At 38.0% G+C, this 24,658-nt stretch overlaps 1 protein-coding gene across 4 annotated transcripts in view; it reads left to right on the plus strand.

Annotated features, from left to right (window-relative positions):
- LOC5573750 overlaps nt 1–24,658 on the plus strand; it is a 182,674-nt gene that overhangs the window by 124,564 nt on the left and 33,452 nt on the right. For all 4 annotated transcript variants that reach the window (XM_021850408.1, XM_021850411.1, XM_021850407.1 and 1 more), the window contains exon 3: nt 8,001–8,127. In XM_021850408.1, coding sequence (XP_021706100.1) covers nt 8,001–8,127 — 127 coding nt within the window. The remainder of the gene's footprint in view (nt 1–8,000; nt 8,128–24,658) is intronic.

The raw sequence follows: 24,658 nt of genomic DNA on the forward strand, positions 1-24,658 counted from the left end.
AGACCTTTCTATGGTTATTTTGTACATATCAAACAAAACTACAGTGTTTGTAGCTGAATTATAAACCATTCGAATATTCTGACTCTTTTAACTCATTTGAAACCATTCTAGCCGGTTCCGGATTCACTGGAATTGGTTCCTGGGACATCAGTGGGGGACAAAAATTTGGTCAGCACAAACCATATCATGCGACACATCAATTTTCAAGATTATACAACAGAAATATAATATAAATCAGGGTGTCCATCCATCCGGGGGCCCAGATAGCCGTAGCGGTAAACGTAGCTGCGCGTCAGCAAGACCAAGCTGAGGGTCGTGGGTTCGAGTCCCACCGGTCGAGGATCTTTTCGGGTTGGAAATTTTCTCGACTTCCCAGGGCATAGAGTATCTTCGTACCTGCCGCACGATATACGCATGCAAAAATGGTCATTGGCACAGTAAGCTCTCAGTTTATAACTGTGGAAGTGCTCATAAGAACACTAAGCTGAGAAGTAGGCTCTGTCCCAGTGGGTACGTAACGCCAGAAAGAAGAAGAAGATCCATCCGGGAAAAGCGGGAAAACCCCGGGAATCATAAATGACTGGGAAAAATACGGGAAATACCCGGGAAATTGGGGAACACACCGGGAAAATCTGCATTTCAAACATAAAAATACCGTTTTGTTTCAATCGGGAAAAATTATAAAAATTAACCAAGACCTGCCTGACAGCTTATAATTTGGACCTTGATTAATATTCAACGTTGTTAAATAGGTATTCAACGATTTCTACATTTTTTTACCAAAATTCTGTAAAAAATAATTCATTCCTGGATAATTTGTTGACATATTTTCCCTTAAACTGTAACCGATTTCTTGTGATATGCTTAGTAGATTTCTAGCTGCAAAATATTGAATAAATTCAGAGATGATCTTATATAACATCGTAATGTCCTTGAAAAGATTCTAGAAGGGTATTCCTGGCAAAGCTTTTGCAGAAATACCTTATAAAATCTTATTAGGATTCAAGGTAAATGTTTAATTAGATCTTTGCAGCAATACTGACGGAAAACGAGGTGATACTAGACCAGTTTCTTGAAAAATTACTGGAAAGCAGTGGATCAAATTGTTCTCGACACATATGCAAAACAAGCAACAAAATAAGCGCGCTCACAATCATTTGTCACAGCTTTTGCGGATTGTGATGCAACCTCAAGAAAAATTATCATGACAAACACAGAGGCCAACATTGTTGCAACCTTTTTAACTCGTTTATCAGTAGTTTTAAGCACATAATTAACTTTGTTTTACGATTGATATTTGATAATGTGGCAATGCTTACCAACTTAGCAGATTCGTTGAAGTTGGAAAAAACGTGATCAAAAAGCTATTTGATCATTTTTTAGGAGATTTAAGGGGACTCTTACTGAAATCCGAGACATAATCATAATTCCTGGAATTACTTTTGATACTGATTCTTGGTGAAGCCTTGTCTGGATTTTTAGTTTGGCAAGTCCTTGATCTATGACAAATAACTTATGAGCCCGTTGAAGATATTTTGTAGGGATTTATGCAGATTTACACCGAATTCTTCCAATTAGTCTCAACAAATTACTTATAAGACTATTATGAATTATCTTCGATGGATGAATGAATTGTAAGTTTCTTAAGTAGGCAGATTTTTGTTTATCAGGTATCAGAAGGCCGGCTCCAAAGGCACGTTCCCCACCAGTTGGGAGATTTGTGCCATCGCCATATTTGAGCCTATTTCATCATCTACCCGATGGGAGAGGAAAGGGAAGGGAAAGATGGGAGGAAATAGGAGTGGGTCCCTTGAAGAGGGAAGATCGCATAAGCGAAATGAGAGCATGTAGCTCCATACCACAATGGGTTCGAACAGCGCCCTAAAAAGGGCACTGCAAAACGCGTGAGCGTAAAGAGAGCCTATAGCTCATTACCACAGCGGGTTAAGAATAACAGGATGTCCTGAAGATTCAGGCTTCTGTATTCAGTTTCACTTAATAAGTGTTTACCAAGTAATTGGAATCGCATTTGCGCAAAAACTGGACAGTTACATATCTGGTGATACGAAGTTCCATAATCGGAGTCACAACTATCACACACAAATGAGTCAGCACGCTGAATATTTGCCATGTGATAGTTGAGTCGGCAGTGGCCTGTCAACGCTCTGACCAAGAGACTGCAATTCTGCTTTGACAGATTTGTTAAATACTTCGCCACCTTTGGAGATGGCTCAGTAATATACAATTTTGTTTGACGACACGACTCCAAACTATTCCAATATTGCTTGTGCTGAGTTGCCGCCCAAGAGTTTATCTGAAGCTTCACCCAGCACTTCGAAATTGGAATAGCCGGCTCAGGGCCAATGAAGTCATGCGATGCTCCATCGCGAGCTAGCTCATCAGCCAATTCATTTCCAGCGATGGAAGAATGGCCAGGTACCCATACAAGATTTACAGAGTTGACTGAATTCAGTTCCTCAATTTGAGTTCGACATGCGATAACAAGCTTCGACCTTGAGTTGGCCGAAGCGAGAGCTTTTATAGCAGCCTGACTATCTGAACAGAAGTATATGACTTTACCCATTACGCGCTGTTGAAGTGCTGATTGCACTCCACACATAAGAGCAAATATTTCCGCCTGAAAAACGGTGCAGTTTCTACCAAGTGAGTAAAACTGATTCAGCCTTAGCTCACGAGAATATACTCCTGCACCAGCTCTACCTTCAAGAAGGGAGCCATCAGTGTAACATACTATATTGTTTGATATACTTCTTTCCAAATAGCCAGACGTCCACTCTTCCCGTGAAGGGAATTGTGTGGTAAATGTCCTGTAAGGAAAGTTACAAGCAATTGTGAGATCACTTGGAGCAAGGACAATTTTGTCCCAATTCACCAAAAGTGGAAACAACGAAGTGTGTGTAGATCTACGATTCACTGGATTTTTCTCCAGTAGATCCAGTACCCATAAACGGTAAGAGCAAGAAAGTGCTTCTTGTTTAAGATATATGTGTAGTGGCGCAACGTCGAACCTTTTTAACTCGTTTATCAGTAGTTTTAAGCACATAATTAACTTTGTTTTACGATTGATATTTGATAATGTGGCAATGCTTACCAACTTAGCAGATTCGTTGAAGTTGGAAAAAACGTGATCAAAAAGCTATTTGATCATTTTTTAGGAGATTTAAGGGGACTCTTACTGAAATCCGAGACATAATCATAATTCCTGGAATTACTTTTGATACTGATTCTTGGTGAAGCCTTGTCTGGATTTTTAGTTTGGCAAGTCCTTGATCTATGACAAATAACTTATGAGCCCGTTGAAGATATTTTGTAGGGATTTATGCAGATTTACACCGAATTCTTCCAATTAGTCTCAACAAATTACTTATAAGACTATTATGAATTATCTTCGATGGATGAATGAATTGTAAGTTTCTTAAGTAGGCAGATTTTTGTTTAGTTTCAGACGATACTCTTGACAAAATCTTGAATGGATTCCTTGTAAGATGCTGTTTTGGATTTATGCCAAGCTTTGAAGAACAATCAAATATTTGTGGCGACATATCGTTATATACATCGTTTATAAAATAGAATAAATCTTCTCACAATTTTTTTCGAAAATCTTATTGAGAAATTTGATTGAATAATTTCTTGAAATTTTAGTCGATAATACTTCATCAATTCTAAATGTTGATGCTGTTTTGATACAGATGTACCATCAAATAGATAGTTCCATTATTACAGCAAAATATGCAAATATTTTGATATTTCGAATTCCGTTTTCCTGAAACCATTAAAAACACTTGGTTCATTTTGTCTGAACGCCGGCCATTTGAAAACGGAAACAAACTTTTTGAAACGAAGTGGAAACGAATATTTTGAAAGTGAAATTAAATATCAAAACATTCTACTAAACGTCTGAAAAATATCAACTCGCAGGATCATTTTTTCACCCGTTTTAAAATTTTTAGGCATCCGGGAAAAATCCGGGAATTTGAAAACAGATTTTGAATGGACACCCTGTAAAGCATGTTTAGTTATACAACACCCTAGAGCCGGTTCCGGGACCCTGGAAAAGAACATCAATCCAATGATTGCAAACCATATCATGGGACGATGTCCGGCCATTCTGAAAGAGGTCATCCGGTGATTGCATACCATGTCATGCGATACATCAATTTTCAAGTTTTTTATTTCGCCGGGAGTAAAAAAATATGATGCATATCCCAGACAACCAGAATGTACGTCTAATGAAATCACCTGTTGCGTTATGCGATGCTTGCATGTGTAAAGTTTCACGTATAAGATGTTGCGAAAAGGCCGTACACGTGCAAAAGTGGAGGCGATATACGTGCATATGTTATATGACGAAAAATAGCATGCAATGCGAGTGTGCAGATTGTATTGCGTACTAATATGTACCTTTATGCGACTTACTTTATGATAACAAAGTTGATTTGACAGCTGCTACGGATTGATCCGATTTGTACTTGTACTGCTACGGATTGATAACTTGTACGAGTATACGGAAGGGAACGAAACGGACATCTTCTTCTTCTTTCTGGCATTACGTCCCCACTGGGACAGAGCCTGCTTCTCAGCTTAGTGTTCTTATGAGCACTTCCACAGTTATTCACTGAGAGCTTTCTATGCCAAAGACCATTTTTGCATGTGTATATCGTGTGGCAGGTACGAAGATACTCTATGCCCTGGGAAGTCGAGAATATTTCCATCCCGAAAAGATCCTCGACCGGTGGGATTCGAACCCACGACCCTCAGCTTGGTCATGCTGAATAGCTGCGCGTTTACCGCTACGGCTATCTGGGCCCCATATGAACTCATAAAAGAGCGTTTTATGTTAGGTTACTCATCGATCAATCGATTTCATCCACTATGTAGTGCGAGAGTGATGCAATTTGTATAAATAAACGACTTTGTCCATCAATTGTTATGCGACTTCTGGTTGTTTGGGATTGAGTTATTTTTTTTATAACAAAAAGTTATATACGAGTTTTTTTTTTTGGGATTTTCTTGAATCGACTGCGAGAAAGACATCAATCCCACGATTGCAATCCGTTTCATGTGATACGACAGTCTTAAAATTTTTTCGCCAGCAGCATACAAATTCAGTACTTGCATACAGCATAGGATCATTTACAATTGTTTGCGGGATGGCGGGATGTTTTGTTCCGGAACTCTGGAAAAAGACATCTTAGAATCGGCTCCAGAACGTCGCAAAACTTCTTGTAAATAACCCTTTGTTGTGTGCAATTATTAAATTTTTATCGTCTTATACTTCCGGCGAAAAACCTTGAAGATTGATATGTCCCATAATATAGATTGCCATCATCGAATTGATGTCTTTTTTTAAGTCCCATAATCGGCTCTAGAACATGCCGGAAGTACTTGTAAATGACCCTATGTTGCAAGTAATTACTCAATTTGCATCCTATTATACACTCAGTCAAAAAAAAAAAACTTGAAGATTAATGTAACGCATGATAGAGTTTGCAATTATCGGAATGAGGTCCTTCTTCAGGGTCCTGGAATTGGCTCCAGACCATCCAGGAATAACTTGTAATTGACCCTATGTTACAATAAATTATTGAGTATGTATTGTTTCCTACTCCAAGCGAAAAACCATGACGATCGATGTGTCGCATAATAGGGTTTGTGATCATCTGATTGATGTCCTTCTCCAGGGTCCCGAAATTGGCTCCAGAACATCCCGGAACTACTACTATTTTACTCCCGGCGAAAAGATCATCGCATGATTTGATTGGATTTATGTCCTTTTCCAGGGTGCAGGAATCGGCTCTAGGATATTCCGGAAATACTCGTAGATGGTCCTGGGTGTTTGGAGGATTAAGATCCTTTGGTACGAAATTGTCCTTATTTTTCTCATATCATTCATGTACCTGTTTATTCACAGGATTAGGACGCCAAATCAGGTCACAAAAAATAGTGGGCCCTTGAGCAATTTCAGCATTGGATGGAGATACATTCATTGTTAATGTCTTCTCGAAATGAGCACTTCGCAAACCAGGCTTACTATACCATGAGTTTCTCAGAAATGGTTAATGGTTTTTGCCATTGTTTGTTTTCTGGGACATCGAATCTGTATCAGTGATGACCTGGAATTTGCAAAATGTCCAATACTTTGCGGATATCATCATGCAATATACAACAGAATCTTTTTGGCGGCATTTGCCTGCGTGCCCGTGATTTTACTGTCATATTCTGCTAGCCGCGACGAATTGGTGCCCTCTGGACAAGCATGGGTAATCCAGCCCGATGCTTGACGTTTTGCACAAAACTTTTAATCTAGGCAAGTTTTTTGCATTATCTTGGACATAAATGTTTGGTTTGAGCTTGAAAGCTTCAACTACTCTTCTGTCGCTCTTATCGTATACTGCGTATTAAAAGGCCTTTCGCTAATCGGCAGTGATGCTAATGTCTATCACAACTCCTACGTCAACTCAGATATTAATTAGAATCCACTCTGATGGAATACTTAAGTAGTACAGATCTTGGATTACCTAACATAGGCAATTGCCGCTCTGCTCGAACAGAATCAGTCACAAGTTGATGAATTGACTTATATCAGATTATGAATCATTATCTGACCATCGCTACATATTTTCTGAACACTTGAATGTAACTTCGCTGATTCTGCGTCATAGGAATGCCCGGACAACAAATAGTCGTTGATAAAACAACGTCGTTCATTTGAAGAAGCAAGTCTTCTGAGGTCTGTGAAGACTACAAGAGGGGCCCCATGGTGGAATTCAGATCTAACTAGACTCAGGAGACAATGTACAAAAAATTGGTACAGACGTCGTTCAACTGGATCAGAGTCGTTCAAGTTGGCTCGCAAGGCTTACAAGAAGGCTCTTTGATCTGCTAATGGTTACTTTAATTCTTTTGATGAAGATGTTTTAAAGTGTTTGTTCAATACACACTTCCTTGAATGTGTGGGCATACCATCTGCGGATAAACTAAATGTATTTTCATATAGTTACAAGTCTCTGGCTTTGGCTCGTGGTATCGTAACTACATAATCGAAGTATCCACACAATTCCCTTCAATGGGAGAGTGGACGTCTGAATATATTCGTGAGCTAAGGATGCATCAGTTATATTCACTTGGTAGACACTGCATCATTTTTCACTCGGAAATGTTCGCTCTTATAGTGTAATCAGTGCGTAATGGATGATACAACATAGGGGAACTTACGTATTTTCGGCAGCTTAAGCCGATGCCGTGTTTCTTTTGTAGTTTTCTCGGACATAAGCAGATAAATTCCGTGTTTGTCTATTTACATTTATGCGTTGCTCAATCCTCTATCGAATCGCACCGACAGACTTGTCAAGCTGCTTTTGGAAACGTTTTTACAACGCTGCGAACATCCTTTGTCAGTGTGACTATTGTCGGCAGCCTCATTCTCTTCGGCAACTTTTCCATAACAACTGCTGGTGAATCTCTTCGGCAGCTCCAAATCAGTCGCATTTTGAGGTGTGCTCATTTGAATTGATGGCATCTCCGGCGATATCGTTTGTTTAGTCTCGGAAATCTCGCCAGCGGGAAGCGGGCAGAACAAAGAACCACCTGAATGTTTCCACTGATGTGTTTTGATAGAAAAATACTGTGTATTTGGCGTTTGAAATTTGGTTGCCGATAATAGTCGAATGGTGCCGAAGCCGTAAGTCTCCCTACTACTGATTCGATAGTCAGACTATTATCAAAGCGCATGCTTTGCATACTCAAGGTCTACTTTAGTTATCGCATTCAAAACAAGGAATTGAATTCAGTTTACTCGACACGACACGACTCGATAACGACACCAAAACAGTTTTAAAGCAATAACTCAAAATATTTCTGATCCATGGAGTTTCAGTTTTAGCATCTCTACTGTTAGATTTATCCATCGAGGCCATTGTGACTCTATCAATGTACTAATCCTGCATTCTTTTCTGTTTTTCTACAATGACACACTGTAGGTCGGCGGTCATACGCGACTGCTACTGCTGAACCAGAGCACCGTCATCAAACCGTTGAATCTGAGAGAACTAGAGTTCTACCAAAACATTCCCAGCGACATCCAGCAGTTCGTTCCAAAGTACAGAGGTAAGTCACGAAAATTAGATTGAATATCCCTAGTTTTTCTATGTGGGTTTGTATTAGAATTTGTTTCGCCCAAAAGTGTAAGATTATACTTCTAAGTAATGACTTTTGTCAACGATAGAGTATTGCTCCAATTACTTTGTAGGTTGATTCTTCCCTGGGCTTTGGATTATATTTTCCAGGGAGCGATGAGTTTTGATAATTGATCGCTGTTGTTAGTAGCTTTGATTAGATGTTGGGTGAATTTCAAAGCAATGGCAACTTTTTTATTACAAAATTTGGATTTTGTCTTCTGACCTAAAGATTCTGATTAAACTACTGCATAGTACGGCTATCACTCATCAAAATTACTTTCACTTCGGGAAAATATAATTTCAAACTGGCGAGAAGATTACAAACTGAGGGTGGGTTAGGAGCACAGTCAGACCCTTGAATGTGCAATGTGGGGTAATAATTGGGAATGCCATTGACGGTTTGTAATCTTCTACGAGGTTTTCGAAAACCAACAGGGCGCGTGCACCGGGTTGCGGATAGGAGCAAAGGGAGATCAATAGCATCTACTTAAAATAATAGAGCAAAAAGCCGTTCCATAATTAGGTAATGTTTAGCGATCTTCTATGGTGTTCTAGTACTATAAAATTCTTCACTCACTGAGAATTCTGGCCTTGATAATATCAATAGTGCTAAACATAAAATAATACCTAATACTCAATAAGTACAATCTAGTTTCAATGTAGTAATAAATGAAACAAAATCAATTTTCTATACTTGACAAGGTTTTGAAGACAATCAATGAGTGAAAAAACTACCTATTAGAAAAGCCACATCAGCTAAGGCTATACATATACAAATGTTGGTCATAGGGTCATGGCGAGCATTCGGTATGTATGTCTATGACTGATTCTGATCTAATAGGGGCACTAGAAGACCACGCGGACAATTTCGAAACAAATTATTTTTATACATCGGTCTTATGATCCGAAAGGCTCAACTATGCTGTAATGTCATTTTTTAAGCTATTCATTAGTGCTGTTTAATTGTTTATTATTCTCACAAAACTACATAATTATTCATTACTAATCACTGTTCCTAATTCTCTCTTTCTCACCTTCTTATCTGTTGCATGATTATGATCATTACTAATATAATGCATGAGCATGCACAATAAGAATAATTTCAGAATTGTAAGCAGTCAATGGATAAATGGATAGAATAGCTTCGAAAAAGATGCTCAAAACCGAATAATTCTGGTCAGGGAAGTATGACCATCATGAGTAAGTAACACATTTCATTTTAATAATATCAAATATTTTTATATAAATCAGCACCGCCAATCAGTGAACTGAATTGTAATTTGATATCTGTACATGATAAAAACAGATAAAGTTTGTACAGTCGATTGAATTGCGTTCTTTATAGTAATGTTCAATCATTATCAAAAGCTCCTAAAGCGTCACATCGTGCCATAAGCAGTTCTTAGCATCACTCTCATATTGTTATTACTTTGTTGTTTATTAAATTTATATAAAGCGATCAGCTCATTCTTTCTTACTTGTACAATTGTTTGAAATTTTAATAAATCAAACCAAACTTCAAAACTTAAATTAAATTGCTCTCAGCACATTTACATTTTGCAGCATTAATCGCATTACTGTGTCAAGTCTTCTCCAATTTCCTATACCCTACCCCAACCCTACCTATCATTTCCGATGGTGTTCAAGTGGTCCGCATAGACTATTACGGCCATTACCTATCCCTGCCCCCGGCTTTGGACTGACTTGCGCTCTCATTGCCCCACCAAACGCTGCAAAATGAAAATGAAATTACTTTGTAGGTTGATTCTTGTGAAATAGATATGTTAAACCACTTGTGATAGACAAGTGAGAAGAGTATCCCTCGAAGCATCACTTCTGAAGCACAATGAATTCTTCATATGCGTCATCCTGACCAGGATACTGTTACCTCTCTCTGAGACCCAAATCCATAAGACATATTCCAACGTATGTGAACGGCATTCTACAACGAGACAACGGAACAATTTGATTGTCTACAGTTCTACATATTCCCCTGGGGGAGCGAGTGTGCAAGTATTGTTTTGTAGGAAGCGATGTGTGTCACTTCGTAGGGCGCTGCCATTCGCATGCACTTTTGCCCTTGAATGCACGTTTTCCAGCGGGAGCAGCGAACTGCCTCTCAGTCTCAGCTGTGGCAGGGGTGGATACCGACTTGTCATTGACATTCGCGTATTCACTCACCAGATCGTGGTCCCACCCTTTCTGTCACGAGGGAAGAAAAGGGACAATTTTCTATTTTTAGCCCCCGTGGTTAGATGTTGCTTGGACACTCAAAGCCAACCTTGTGAGTTTCGCTTGGAAGGTGACATAGCCGCACGATTCTACTCTATAACTAAAAAGGTAGGGTGCCGGTGCCATTAGTGGACTACCTAAGCTATAAGAAATCATAAGAAAATAGCGAAAAGCCTTAGCAGAGATCTTTTGGCATCAACAGAAAGATTTCAACCTCTACTATATGGGAAAAATATAAAAAGAGTAATAAAACTAATTTTTTAACATAAAACCGCTTGAGCCACTATTGGTACACGTGTTCCAGTAGTTGCGCTAGTGCTCCAGTAGTAGACGTTTGGGAATTATACAAGGAATTTTAAACAAAAAGGCAAATTTTTACACATGTTTACCGTTTTTCCCTTCGAACAGCAACTAATATCTTTCTAATGAAGCATTAAGAACATATCTGGGACTTTTCTTCATTTTTATACATCCATTTTAAAAACTGCTTCCAGCCGTTGATCCACTACTGGAACACGACGGCAACTATTGGTGCAAGGGAGCAAATTTTTTGCGTAAACTTAATTATTTATATGACTTTTTGATGAAATAAAAAGCTGAAATTTGGCAAATCGACTAAACTAGAGACGATCTATCCACCAAAAATAGCACATGTCGTTTTTATCAAAAAATGTACGTTTTATTCCATAGTCCAATCTACTGGTACATTACAACCATTGGTACCGGCACCCTATGGTGCGAAAGTAACGTGTCGAAAATAGACTTCACTTGAAGCAGCAGTGTTCTACTGGTGCAGAATGGAAATACCTACCGTAGGAGGGGACGCCGCTGCTCACATTATTCACATTTCATTGGCAAATAGTGGCAGCCAACCGGTCGCGTCAAACGGGTTTCAAGGTCTACGGATGGTTCAATAAACTTTTTTGCTGAGTTGCTCCTGAATAGATGTCAGTTGTACATGTCCTTGGTAGTGACGAAATCCACAAAAAAAAAGAATCTTGTTGTCTAAAAAGAATCTGACTGAGTTTTTTGCAAAATGCTTGTAACCACTAGAGAAATATTTGCAGGGAACTTTAAGAAATTTGTTTTTTTTTATTTATTATGAAGAAATATTTAAGGAAATTTCTTGTGGATCTTTTAGTGTAAATCTTAAAGGTGTTATTGGAGCGGTGAAAACTTTAAGGAATTCTTGGAGACTGTGTCGAGGACCTCTAAAAGTAATTCTTGATGAAATACTTGAAGGGATAGTCCCAATGATTTCTGGAACAATGCATGAGTTTTTAAGGATCTTGGGTTATTTTTTTAACTAGTACAAAAAAAAAATCGCAGAAAACGAATCGGCAATTCCTTGGATCATTTCTGGAGTAACTATTTTGTGAATCTTGGGAATTTGTTTGGCTTTCTGAAGGGATTTCTGAAAGAATCTTAGGAGAAATGTCATGAATGCATACAGGAATTCTTCGAGCGATTCCTGAGCATTTTTTGTAGTTATCCCTAAGGTGATGTGATTCAGCAAGCAAATATTTAAATCCATGAGGGCTTGACAACTCATGAGCAAAGAAACCTAAAATACATTTGATTCTACGGGAATGGAATCATCTTCATCGAAAGCACTGCCTCGTTTGAGATGATTCCACCCGCGCAAACACAACCGGAGCAAAACGTTTGTCGACGACATTGGCGACAAGCGTTCGTTTGTTGATTCTAGCATTTCTCAAGGTGTAGGTCAGTACCGTTGTTGTCCGGGTCGAGTCCCGCCGGATACAGCTTTGCGCCTTGCGACAATACACATTCAACGCGAACGGCATTGAACCGTGGCGGCAAAGCAGCAACACAACACCTTTTGAATCCAGTCAGCACACTCACCGTAAGCTTGTTTTGTTTTTCTTGCTGATGGGAGGTGGGATACAATTGGCGCCCAACGGGGCGGTCCCGCGTTTATCCTGGTTCGTTGACAAATCGCTTGTTATGTATACGGGGAACCGATAACAAGACAACGGGATACATTTTCTGTAGAAAAACGTGGTGATATTATTAGTTCGTGCAAGAAATGTATGGTTAAATATACTTTAGCAGAAAGCAGTGCTGTCCGTCCATGGGTTCTAGAAACTAATTTTTAGAATGATATTCAAATGTCGGTCTCCAGATTACAGTTCAAAATGATCTATCTGTCGAGACGAAGATGTTTGTGTCATAGTTGCATACCGTCAAACGGGGTAACTTGCAACAATTTTCAACTTCAAAGATATATGAACGAAAAAATTGAGGATTCAGATGAGACAAAAACCATCTGGTACCCTAATCGCTACGTAAAGAATACCACGCGGTATTAATTTTATCAGTATTTAGTTTTCTGGAATTAGGAGAGACGAAAAATATGCATTTTTAATGCTACCCCTGATGTGGGGTAACATGCAACACACAATGGTACCTTATATATGGTAAAAATTTATCCTATATTGTGTTATTATGGTCATTCAATAATTGTCTACAGTAAAAACATGACAAATATCAGAAACAGGCTGCTTTTCTCTTAGAAAACTAATTATTATCGATTGTATTATGAGTATTGAATCAATTTGATTGAAAGCTTAATTGGCATTGCATAGGGTGTCCACACTGGAAAATTCAAGCATATTTTAAGTCTTGACAGTTATTGGAAAGCCATCAAAACGTTTTAATGCATTTTTTTTTTACAAATACAATGGTATTTTAGGCTTTACTTCACATAACTTATGTTTTAGATATATTTAAATCAAAGCAACGTATAACATTTTGATATGTAAAATTGGTTTGACATAACTTTCATCATATTTCATGCAGAGAGTTCCCAATGACGGATCTGTAAGTTAGTTTTTTGCTGATTTTCTAAATTATTCTTTATTTTCATGAAAAAAATAAGACTAAATCTAATAATAATACGATTTGTTTTAATTTTTCAAAAATTAAATTCAAACAGTGTATCGAATTGATTTAGGTACAAACATTTTAATGTTACTGTACAAATATATGTTCAATTTTGCTTTTCATGTGTTTTCGATGACAAACAACAGGAAATATCAAACAATTGAGATCAAAATTGCTGTTGCAAGTTACCCCACAAGGGGAGTCAAAAACGTTTTTGAGCAAAAAATTATCAAAACTTTTATGTTGTCAATTTGTACACTACTAAGTACTGTAACTGATAGCAAATGCCTCGAATGACATACTTCTACCGTTTGTGTGGTACGAAGAACGTTTTTCAAGATTAGTTTTATACAATCCAAATTTTAATATGATTTTCATCTCCAGCAAACTAACCAAAAAATAAACGATACCCAAACCCTTGTCAAAACCTTCTGTTGTATACCTAAGGTCAATGAACGGCGGATTAAATCATACTAATTCAACTCAATGCTGGACGAAACGACTATTCGATTACATGTCGAAGTGTTGCAAGTTTCACCCCTGTTGCAAGATACCCCGTTTGACGGTATATCTTATGGAACGAGTCTACGTCTTATGAATAATGCATGTATATCACTACTAGTGATAGGTTCTCACAAATTCAATAAATCATTTTCCGGCTAGCATCTTTGAATCAACTCCAAGCGTTACTTAATTCGAACACATGCCGTTCGTTTACATAATACTATTCTCTTTCTGATCCGATCGATACGTAAGCGTAAGATCACACGCTTAGACGAGTTACTATTTCATCAACGTGTGCATCATAGTATCAAATCAGCCCGACTGAAATAATGAATGAAAGTGAAATCGGCCGGGTCGTGATCGAAATGCTACGGAATGATTCATTCATACGGAAACAAGTGCACATCGTTACCCAGTTGTAACTAACTGTGTAACGTTATAGGCGTAGCCAATCAAATTAACCACCTCGTTCTGAAAAAAAAATCCCATGTCCACGGAGACGACAATCTTACGTACGTACAGTATTGGACAATAGATTTGCAACTTATTAGATTTTTCTAGCTAAATGGTCAGCTTTGGAGGGCTAGATCTGAGTTATTTAAGGGCTGATTTAGATGAAACTTTCACAGCACATATCTTGAATGCTAACATATAATTCTTCCCTGTTTTCCTCTTTCACTAGATCAAAAATAAAAGCTTGACTGAAATAATTTTTTTGGGTGGAAAAATTACTCAAAAATATATGTTCAATTTCAAGCAATGTCTATACGTGCTGTGAAAATTATCATTATGATCGTATCATAAATAGCTTACCAAACTTGACCATTTTCTATGGAAAAATCGAAATAGTTGCAAATGTATTGTTCAACACTGTACGTACGTACGGTAAATTTTCCCAATCGCCCTTTTGGTTGCGGTACGCGCGGTGTAGGTGCGCTTCTTCGGGGGGAACGTTTCATTATAGTTTCGATCCAAAATTGGACAGGCGATGCAGATCGTCGCTCGGTGTCTGAAATCTGTGCCAAGTATTCCACTGAGACACTGAGTGCGACCGATCTGTGACGACGACAGGGCGCGTTGGGATCCGGTCCCCCGATGCAAAGTGTCAGTGAATCAGAATTTTCCGATGGAATAAATTTCCGAGGAGAATGTGGAGGAAACTTAATTATAGAAGATCCCCCATTCGTCGTGGCAAATATTCTTGAAGACCGCATTCCACGGTGTATTCAACTTGGCAACAACGTCAAATGGAAATGTTGTTTTGGAATTTTCGACAGATTAACATATTTGTGTGTATTTATACCTTGGTGGACGATCGTTATTATGATGTATTGGAGCAGCTGATAGTCCCTCATGAATGGCTTAACGTTTGTGGTAGGTTTGATGATGGATATCACATGATACAGCTCTACGATACGTGATTTCGAGGATGTAATTGGCTTCGGCTCTCCAAGTATGCCACAGTTTTGTAGAGGTTCTGTTTCATCGTCGGACGTAATGCCAGAAAATGTAGAAGTACGATTATAAGAAGCTTGATAGTTGGAGAGAATGGTTCTTGATGACCGATTTTCTGATTTTTCAAGACACTAAGGAAAGGTTCGAGAACTAACTAACTAATCTGTACATACATTTTTTGAACAAAACGTTCGAGACAAAAGATGATCCTTTTCGTGACAGACAACTTTATCGAAGACACCAAGTCTCGCTTAATTTATGATCTCTCCCTAAAAGTCATTGATAACCAAATGTGTAGCTCGATGTTTCTGAGCAACCAAATAGATTTAAACGTTAAACAAAAATGCTACAATGAAGAGAAGATCTGCCACCTTTTAAAGTTTTCTCCCAATAATATCCATGTCGTCCGCGAAGCAAACAAATTGTCCGGATCTCGTAAAAATCGTGCCTCGACTGTTAAGTTCGGCTCTCCGCATGACACCTTCAAGCGCAATATTGAACAACAGGCACGAAAGCCCATCGCCCTGTCGTAGTCCCCGCTGAGACTCGAATGAACTGGAGTGTTCGCCCGAGATCCGGGAAAGTTGTTCTCGTCCATGTCCTCCACAGTTCTACACGGTCAATACTGTTGTATGCCGCCTTGAAATCGATGAAAAAATGGTGCGTAGAGACCTAGTGCTCACGGCATTTCTGGAAAATTTGCCGCACGGAAAATATCTGGTCCGTTGTCGAGCGACCGTCCATGAAACCTGCTTGATAACTTCCCACGAACTCGTTCGCTATAAGTGATAGACGACGGAAGAGAATCTGTGATAGTACTTTGTAGGTGGCGTTTGGGATAGTATATGAACGATTATTTTCAAACTCCAGTTTGTCGCCCTTTTGGCCCAGTTTGTCGGCATATAACGCCTTGCTTCCACTCCTCCGGTAGCTGTTCCGTTTCCCAGATTCGGAATATCAGTCGATGCAGACAAGCGGCCAACCTGTCCGGGCCCATCTTAATGAGTTCGGCTCTGATACCATCCTTGCCAGCGGCCTTGTTGTTCTTGAGCTGTTGAATGACATCCTTAACTTCCCCCATCGTGGGAACTGGTTGATTTCCACTGTCCGCTGTACTGACGTAGCCATCGCCTTAGCTGTCCTGACCTTCTGTGCCTGTGTTCTCTACGCCATTTAGGTGTTCATCGTAGTACTACTTCCACCTTTCGATCACCTCGCGTCCGTCCGTCAAGATGCTCCCATCCTTATCCCGGCACATTTCAGCTCGCGGCACGAAGCCTTTACGGAATGTGTTGAGCTTCAGATAGAACTTCCACGTTCTTCCACGCATTCCACCTCTTCCAGTCTGCACTTTTTGTTCGGGAATAGGCGGGTTTGCTGTTTCCGGAGTGCTTTGTGAAGCCCAAGCAGGATAGTTCGGTTTTGCGTCGTCCGATTGATTTTGCTGACGGATTCGCGCGTATTTTCGTTGCCGGAGAATTTTTTCCCCTGTTTTGGAGCGCCTTGCTGGGTAGTGCTTTGTGAAGCCCAAGCAGGACAGTTCGGTTTTGCGTCGTCCGATTGATTTTGCTGACAGATTCGCGCGTGTTTTTGTCGCCGGAGTTATGATAACATATTTTTTCTTGAAAGCGTAACTTTTATGTAATATTAAAACAAACTTTGTATGGTTCGTCACTATAAGTGTCGGCATTATGCTTTTTTCTTATACAACTTAAATATGCATATATTTTTCTCTTTTTGACATTATTAAAAATTATCTCTTGAATTGTTCGACATTGTGAATGTTGACGTATTTTCTAAAACTTCTACCATATCGAGACAAAATGCACAGTAATACTCATATGTAATTTTCAAACAAACTATGTATGGTTCGTCACTACAATTGTCGGCATTATTCCTGTTTCATATAATTTAAAATATATACATGTAATTTTCAGTTTTCGTCATTAATAAAAACGTCTTTTGAATTGTTCGACATTATAGATGTTGACGTATTTTTTCCAAAAACTTCTCGAGACAAAAATACAAAACTAGCTTTAAATATAAGTCGTATATTTCCCCCTTGTCCATGGATCGCATCACCGACCAGAGGCGACTCCCAGATCTTTTCCTCCCTCACTAATAAACACCCTTTCCGTGGTGGTTGGGGAGATGCAGAGGTATTCTCGGTCTCTAGAAGCAACAATCATTACACCCTAACATTCCTTCCCCATCCCAACTGACTGTAAGGACTTGGCCGGCGCCGTTATTGATCAATAATATTAGATCTGCTAAAATTGCACTTCGAGAGTAAGCGGAAACTCCCATCCCTTATTCATTTGGATCGTAGTGTAATTCTTACCAGTTCTGATCAATCACGGAGTAGCAACCATTGACATGTACAGTCAGTCTATGCTATGCTATGCTATGCTATGCGGAATAGGCGGGTTTGCTGTTTCCGCTTCAATCTGTATCGTTCCACGTTTTGCCGCGCGCCATGCTGCAGCATTGCAGCCCGCGTTGCATTCCCAGTGAACCCACGCATCGTATAAGAATATGCATCCAAAATCAGAATCGCACAAGATGCCAAATTAAGCGTTATCAATGTCAACACAAGTTGTAGAGTAAAGTGGGGTAAAAGTTCGACTGGGGCAAGAGTTTTTTTTTCAGATTTCTAGCTCAATTCAAAACAAAACTTATAAATCTCATGATAGTTCTAATGCTATTCAAGTAAGAGACTTTTACTCGATTGAGATTTGAAAAAGTTATGGCTATTTGTTGTATTTCGGCGTGAATATTGTAATTTTCGATCAAACTTTCGTTGCATGGAATGAAATGAAGATAAAATCTTTTTCAATATTTTATGTAAGGGCGTTTCTAGGCCTATCATGAGGACGTGGCAGGCATCATTGTCGTCTAAAAATAGAAGATCACCAGAACTTATACACTGAGGATGTCTGTTAGTCCCAAGCAGTCATTCGGTTGGTTCCTTGTGTAAGTGCAGCTGATCTGGCAACACTGGAGTAGCATCTACGGGCGGCCAATCAAGCTCAAGCAAGCTCAAATACTTGGAAATAATTTTTGGCCCATACTGGGGCAAAAGTTCGAATCAGCGGGGCAAAAGTTCGACCCATGTATACCCCACGGAAAAATTTGCAAATTGCCTAAAATCCACATCCATTATTTCCAAATTAAGCGAAATTTGCCTCATCGTGCGAAAAATTCCACCAAAAGTTTACATTTGCACTTAGTTTTGCGAAAAACTGCTATTTTTAGGGTATTTTACAATTAACTCTGTTTTGGGCAATTTTTAATGTAAATTTAGTGTGTAGTTTTCGGCAAACATAAGTTTACGGCTACTATAAGGTATTCCTGTCATAAAAGTATCAATATTTTGAGTTTTAGCCAGCGAACTTTTGCCCCACACTAGATTCGAACTCTTGCCCCACCGGTGAGGCAAAAGTTCGTTTAATACAATCAATTTTGAAATTGTTATAACTAAAAATGGGTAAATATTTTGACACTAGTTTGTTCAGTAAAATTTTGCCCCACCTTACTCTATATAAAACCCCATTACGATTCATAAACGACAATCTGTCTTGACAGCAAAACATGTCGTAAATAGTGCAACAAAGAATCGCGTTAACTTGTATAAACTGACAGATCATATATCAATCCAGAAAGCATCATATGAAATCGCAATAACTTAGCAAAAATTGCCACCAAAACTTGGTATCTCCTGACGATGGGCCTCAAAGAACAACATAGCAAGTGTAGCTGAACATGAAACATATTGGCAAATAATCATGGTTTTGTTATGTTATCCTTAGTGGTACAGTAGTAAGGTGTCCGCTTCCTAATCCAGAAGTCTCACGTTTGAGGCTTGCAGGAAACTCCTTTTTTATTTTCATCCAAATTTTGTGGCATCGTATTTCTGATCACAGAAAGTCTGAAAAAGAATTATGCTAAATGCTTCTAAATTCATTAGAAAATAACAGGTAGACGATCCTAAGTCATTTTTTAACTTTAAAATTCATCTCCTAGTCACATGCGTCAGCTTTGAATCCTAATACCGTGATGCATCATTACCCGGACACTCAAGCAACGCCGAAAGTTCAAATTCCGTTTTAAATATGTTTCTGTCACATTTAGTATGAGTGTTATTGCTATTCACATAGGTACACGTCAAAACTTGGAATTATGAACAAAAATTATAGTAAAATATACAAATATAACATGAACATCATAAATTTAATGAAGCATGCCCTGTTCTTAAATCCGGGCACATGCACTAAAATGCCAGACGCCTGCATGCGGACAGGTGCGTTTGGGTTGAAAATATACATGAAAAAATAATAAAAGACACGTCACCCTAACTGAAAATCTCCTATATGATAGAATTAGAAGCATAAATATACTTAGAAATATGTAAAGGAACAAAATGTTCAGTAAAATTACTATTGTTTTACCTGCACTCCTTTCCATCAATTTGAATTTGCGGTTTATAGAAAGAATTCTCAATATTAACATTTTTCTTGCGTACACCAATTCTCTTCTGCCTTATTACACTTTTTGTTATATAATTAAATAGTTTTACATCTTTTCACATCAAAATATTTTCAAACTCACTAAATATTAGGTTTCCACGATATGACCGGTTTTAGGATCAATAGCCTATAAATCCGGACAGCGTTTGGGGCACCCTGTTTTCATACTAAAAATGCTTATTTGCACCAATTTTTCTCTCTCTTCGATTTACAAAGTTGAAAACTATTATTCCACACACTTCAGAGATACGCACAGCACTAAAATCGTATAATTTAGTAACTTTATCGTAACTCAAAAGTGGCTGACGTTCTTGACGAAATTTTCACTATGCGATCTGGTTCTTTAGAGGAATGAGTGAACTGGTGCCATCTATTTGTTTTTATTTTTAATATTTCTTTGCAAAGGCCTTCTAGATGAAACTATGAATTAAAGTGAACAAAGATATTAAAAGTTATGAATATATATTCAAACCTTTATTTACTGTTCGATTTCATGTTTAAATTATTAATTACAATCAAAGTGTCCGCATATTGGTACCGTTCGAATTTTGATTCACCACGGTATTTTTGCCTCAAACTCGATGTATATACTTTTATGTGATTTGAATTAAAAAGAGCGTATGAATTTTCGGTTTGAGAATATTTGAAAAATAAGCTGTACCCTACTGTGTAGTCTGCTACATTCTTCAAGCATCAAGCATGAAAATTGTTGAAATTTACATTTTTGTCGGTTTTGAATTGAGAATACTGAACCTTTTTCCAAGCTTTCCAACAACAAAAAAATCAACATAATTCGAAGAAGATTGGCTTTATTTTATGGCTCCCATACAATTTACATGGAATGAAAAATTGCTGAAAAACTTCAAAATCGTTCCCAAAACTAGTTTTTTGTCACTTACACCCTGTTGCTTCTAGCTCTCTCTTTTTTTATTATTATTTAAGGTCTGTTACCGCGATTGGAAGCGTCAGGGCAATTCAAATCAACACGGTACTTCCTGGATATCCTGATTTCTTGGTCCCAAATATCTGTTTCTGAAAAGAAAATCAATCAATCAATTCAATTGCACTCATTGGACAAAAGAATGAATTAATTTTCAAAGAATAAAGAACTACCTACAGTCGCCTCTCCATATCTCGATATTGGAGGGACCATCGAGATAGGGAAAGATCGAGACAAAGAACATTAATTTAATGAATACTAGATTGCAAATCACTCCGTTACTAGGAAAATAATAAACAAACAAACTTCGTTTCGAGTTTCCAAATTGTTCTGAATCACTTAAATCTAATCTAGTAACCTTTGATAATGTTCATATGGAGAAAAAAATGGGAACAAAAAATCAACAGTAATACATCGAGATAAGAAGGATATCGATATATGGAGAGAGCAATCGTATGCAGAATGAAGGGGCCGAAGTAATCATCAACATAGGGAGAAATATCGAGATGTAGAACATCGAGATGTGGAGAGTCGGCTGTAATTGTCAAAACTTATAGTTGACTGGTATGATCACTTGATATTTTAGGTCTTAATTTAAATTTGCTTCACAGAGTGCTGTTCTCCTTTTCTTATCGTCAGAATTGGTTTATGGACAAAAGTTCGAAACACAAAACGTCGAAAGGACAAAAGCTCGAAAGGACAAAAGGTCGAAAATTATTTGCATGGTGGGAAATTTTTCTTTCTTTGGAAATAGATTTTCGACCTTTTGTTCCTCCTTTTTTGTTCTTCGACCTTTTGTCCTTTCGACCTTTTGTTTTCGACCTTTCGACCTTTTGTCATAGATTCGTCAGAATTGGATGTAAGATTGACATTTTTCTGAATATTACTTTCATGGTTACCATGATGAAATTTGTAAATTTTGCTAATTGCTACGCCGTCCGCATCGTAACCATTTTTTTCCCTAAGCAACACTAGTTCCAAGAAAAATTATTGCTTTCGACGTTTCGGGATTCGACGTTTTGGCATTAGACGTTTTGGGTTTTGACGTTATGTCTTTACCTTTGTATTCACCTGATTCTTTCATTGTAGTATTGGTCAAGGGCTCCGATGTAATTGTTCGAGGAAAAAATTTACGATTAGTTTCCAGAATAGTTAGAAAAACGAGAGAAAACCTATCATAAACTTATGCACCGCATGTTTGCGGAACTTTTCTTTAGTTGAAGAGCTGTTTAAATTTGGTGAGACTTCCGGATGCTTCAAAAGAAGGGTGAATAATTCAAGGACGCTGCAAAAAAAATTAAGTATATTGATAATATATAACTGTCAGATGAATGTATCAAATAAATAAAAATAAAATTAAAAATTTTATCCTTCAGACAAATGCTTCATCAAATAAAATTACGTAGAATCATTAAAAAAAACTGTTCAATGTTATCCCGGATTACGGTAGCAAAGAATTCCAAAGTTTTCACTGTAAGAGATTTTTAAAGTAAGCATACCATCACTAAACAAGTCTATGCATCATATATTTTTTGTATGGGAACTTGTTTAGGTTGGAATCACATCAATCGCAAATCGGACACAAATAAATCCTATGAATGTTTTTATGTTCAACGAAAATTTTCCATTTCTACTGACATCATTTTGCGCATCCAATTTTCCACCCCTACGTTGGCCATAGCAAAGTTGCTAATAAAAAGCAAACCTCTCCAATAACAACAGCTGCACACCTGCAATTGGTGACGACTTTGGATCGAAACGTGACCGACGCCGCCGCCAGCTTCGTTTCATGTTTATATTTGCGTCCAGTTGTTTTCGAGGAAAAATTCTGCATTTACAACATCGAATCGGATGAGCAAAAGTAACGCTTTTGGATCGAATATTTTCCAATCGGTAGGTGCACCTAAGGGAAAACTGCTAAAACATGGTGTTAAAATCATGAAATATATGATTTTAACGTATCATTAGATGGATCTTAAAACCTTCTATCATTCAAATGTATAAAAATCATGATTCATTCGAAATTTCCCTGCAAAAAGCCTTGTACCAATAATAGGAACACTGTTCCTTTAGTGGAGGTATGTTTTAAGAATGGTTTCTTTAGTGGCGCAATCCATTGATTTCTTATGGGGCCCTCCACTATGGGTACTGATGCACCACTATAGGTGCAAAGGAGCAACAAAATTAAGCAAAACAATTGTTTTAAATAGTTTTACGGTTAAATTTCATGAATTTTTTTTCGATTACTTGTATCATTTTCGCATCGTACATATTAGAAAAATATCACATAATCATTTATTAGCTCGAAACATGACAAAACACACTGCCTCCACTATTGGAGCTACCTCCGCTAAGGGAGCGTTTGCCCTAGCCCCTTTGGTTTAACGCTGCCAACTTTTGACTCATTCAGGAGAGGACCCATGGCTGATTTACAAGCCACCAAGCGTTTCCATTTGACATTTTCGCACTTCCTACGCGTTATTTTTTTTTTTTTGTGGTGATGAGTGGCTCTTAATCGGTCACCAGGACAAGACGTAAAAAATCACTTTGTGGATAGGCGAAAATTGGCTGCAAGTCAATGACAGCAAACAACGACATGCCGTTATGTTAACTCTCTTTCTTGTCTTTAGATGGGGTACTCCTAGGAATGTTGTGATTTTTTGTAGCTCGGAAATAAGAAGAATTTAATTTTTAACTTAAGGTGATTATAAAACGAAGCCACACCTCAAATTTTCAAGAGCACAAGACTTGAGAATCAAACAGCGCTCCGCGTTGAAAATTTATCCCATTGGTCACCACCAGCTAGCAAGCAATTCGATTGATTTTCAACGCGAAATGTTGACAGATTCTCCAGTCTTGTGCTCTTAAAAATTCAAAGTTTGTCTTCGTTCTATAATCACCTTAAATCTTAGACCGTAAAATGCATATTAAGAAATTGTTTTGTAACTTTTGATTGTTTTTGTATATTTGAAAAATTGAATTATTTTATAACTTACAAATGTCTGGATCTCATTACGAAAATGTATACATTATAAATTTATCCACAACTAGTGGTCCCGGCAAACTTCGTTTTGCCATCAAGTAGGCTGTTGAAAACCGCTACGAATCGTCCCATACAAAATGACAGTTCCGTTCACTCTCGTTTTTCCGAGTTTCCCGGTGAATATCCTGGAACTTTTATCACACAAACACGTCGGAACCCTTGACGAACAAAATGGAGCAAGAACCATCCAAATCCGCAGACTCGTTCGTAAGCCATTTCGTGACATACAAACACCACTCCATTTTTATTTATATAGATTATCCCAGCAGAAAAGCCTAGGGTATTTAAATATCAAATCTTTTTTCCATAAATTACACGAAAAACAAAATATTTTTAGATAAAATATAAACCATCTATAATTTGTAATATTGTCGAAAATTGGTAAACATAAGAGACTTCAAATGAAAATAAGAAAAGATAGGGTCATTCAGAAAGAAAAATTAGGAAAAATCAATAACCAAGATTTATAAACATGCGAATAGAATCGATTATAGACAGCGAACAATTATATTTAAATTGAAAATAAAACTTTTTTGTATCAGAGGGTTTAGGCACAAATATCTTCTCTGCCCTCTTAACGTACAATATGGAGATAAAATCGGGTCAAGTACAAGTTCCGTTCCGTCCCACCAAAACAACAATCGATTGTGTGTGATACTCTCATATCTCAACTCGAGTAGGATATCCATTTGGCGCCGGAGAATATTAATAAATCTGGACTACGACGTCGTCGCACTTATAGATGTTGTATACCGAAACAGCTTCTGGTCTGGATCCGAACGACAACAACAAGTTATAACACGCATAAAACGGCACCGAGCAGTCGTCGGTCGATGATGGCGCCGCAATGTGA

Source organism: Aedes aegypti, chromosome 3 (assembly GCF_002204515.2).
Source record: "Aedes aegypti strain LVP_AGWG chromosome 3, AaegL5.0 Primary Assembly, whole genome shotgun sequence".
NCBI lineage: Eukaryota > Metazoa > Arthropoda > Insecta > Diptera > Culicidae > Aedes > Aedes aegypti.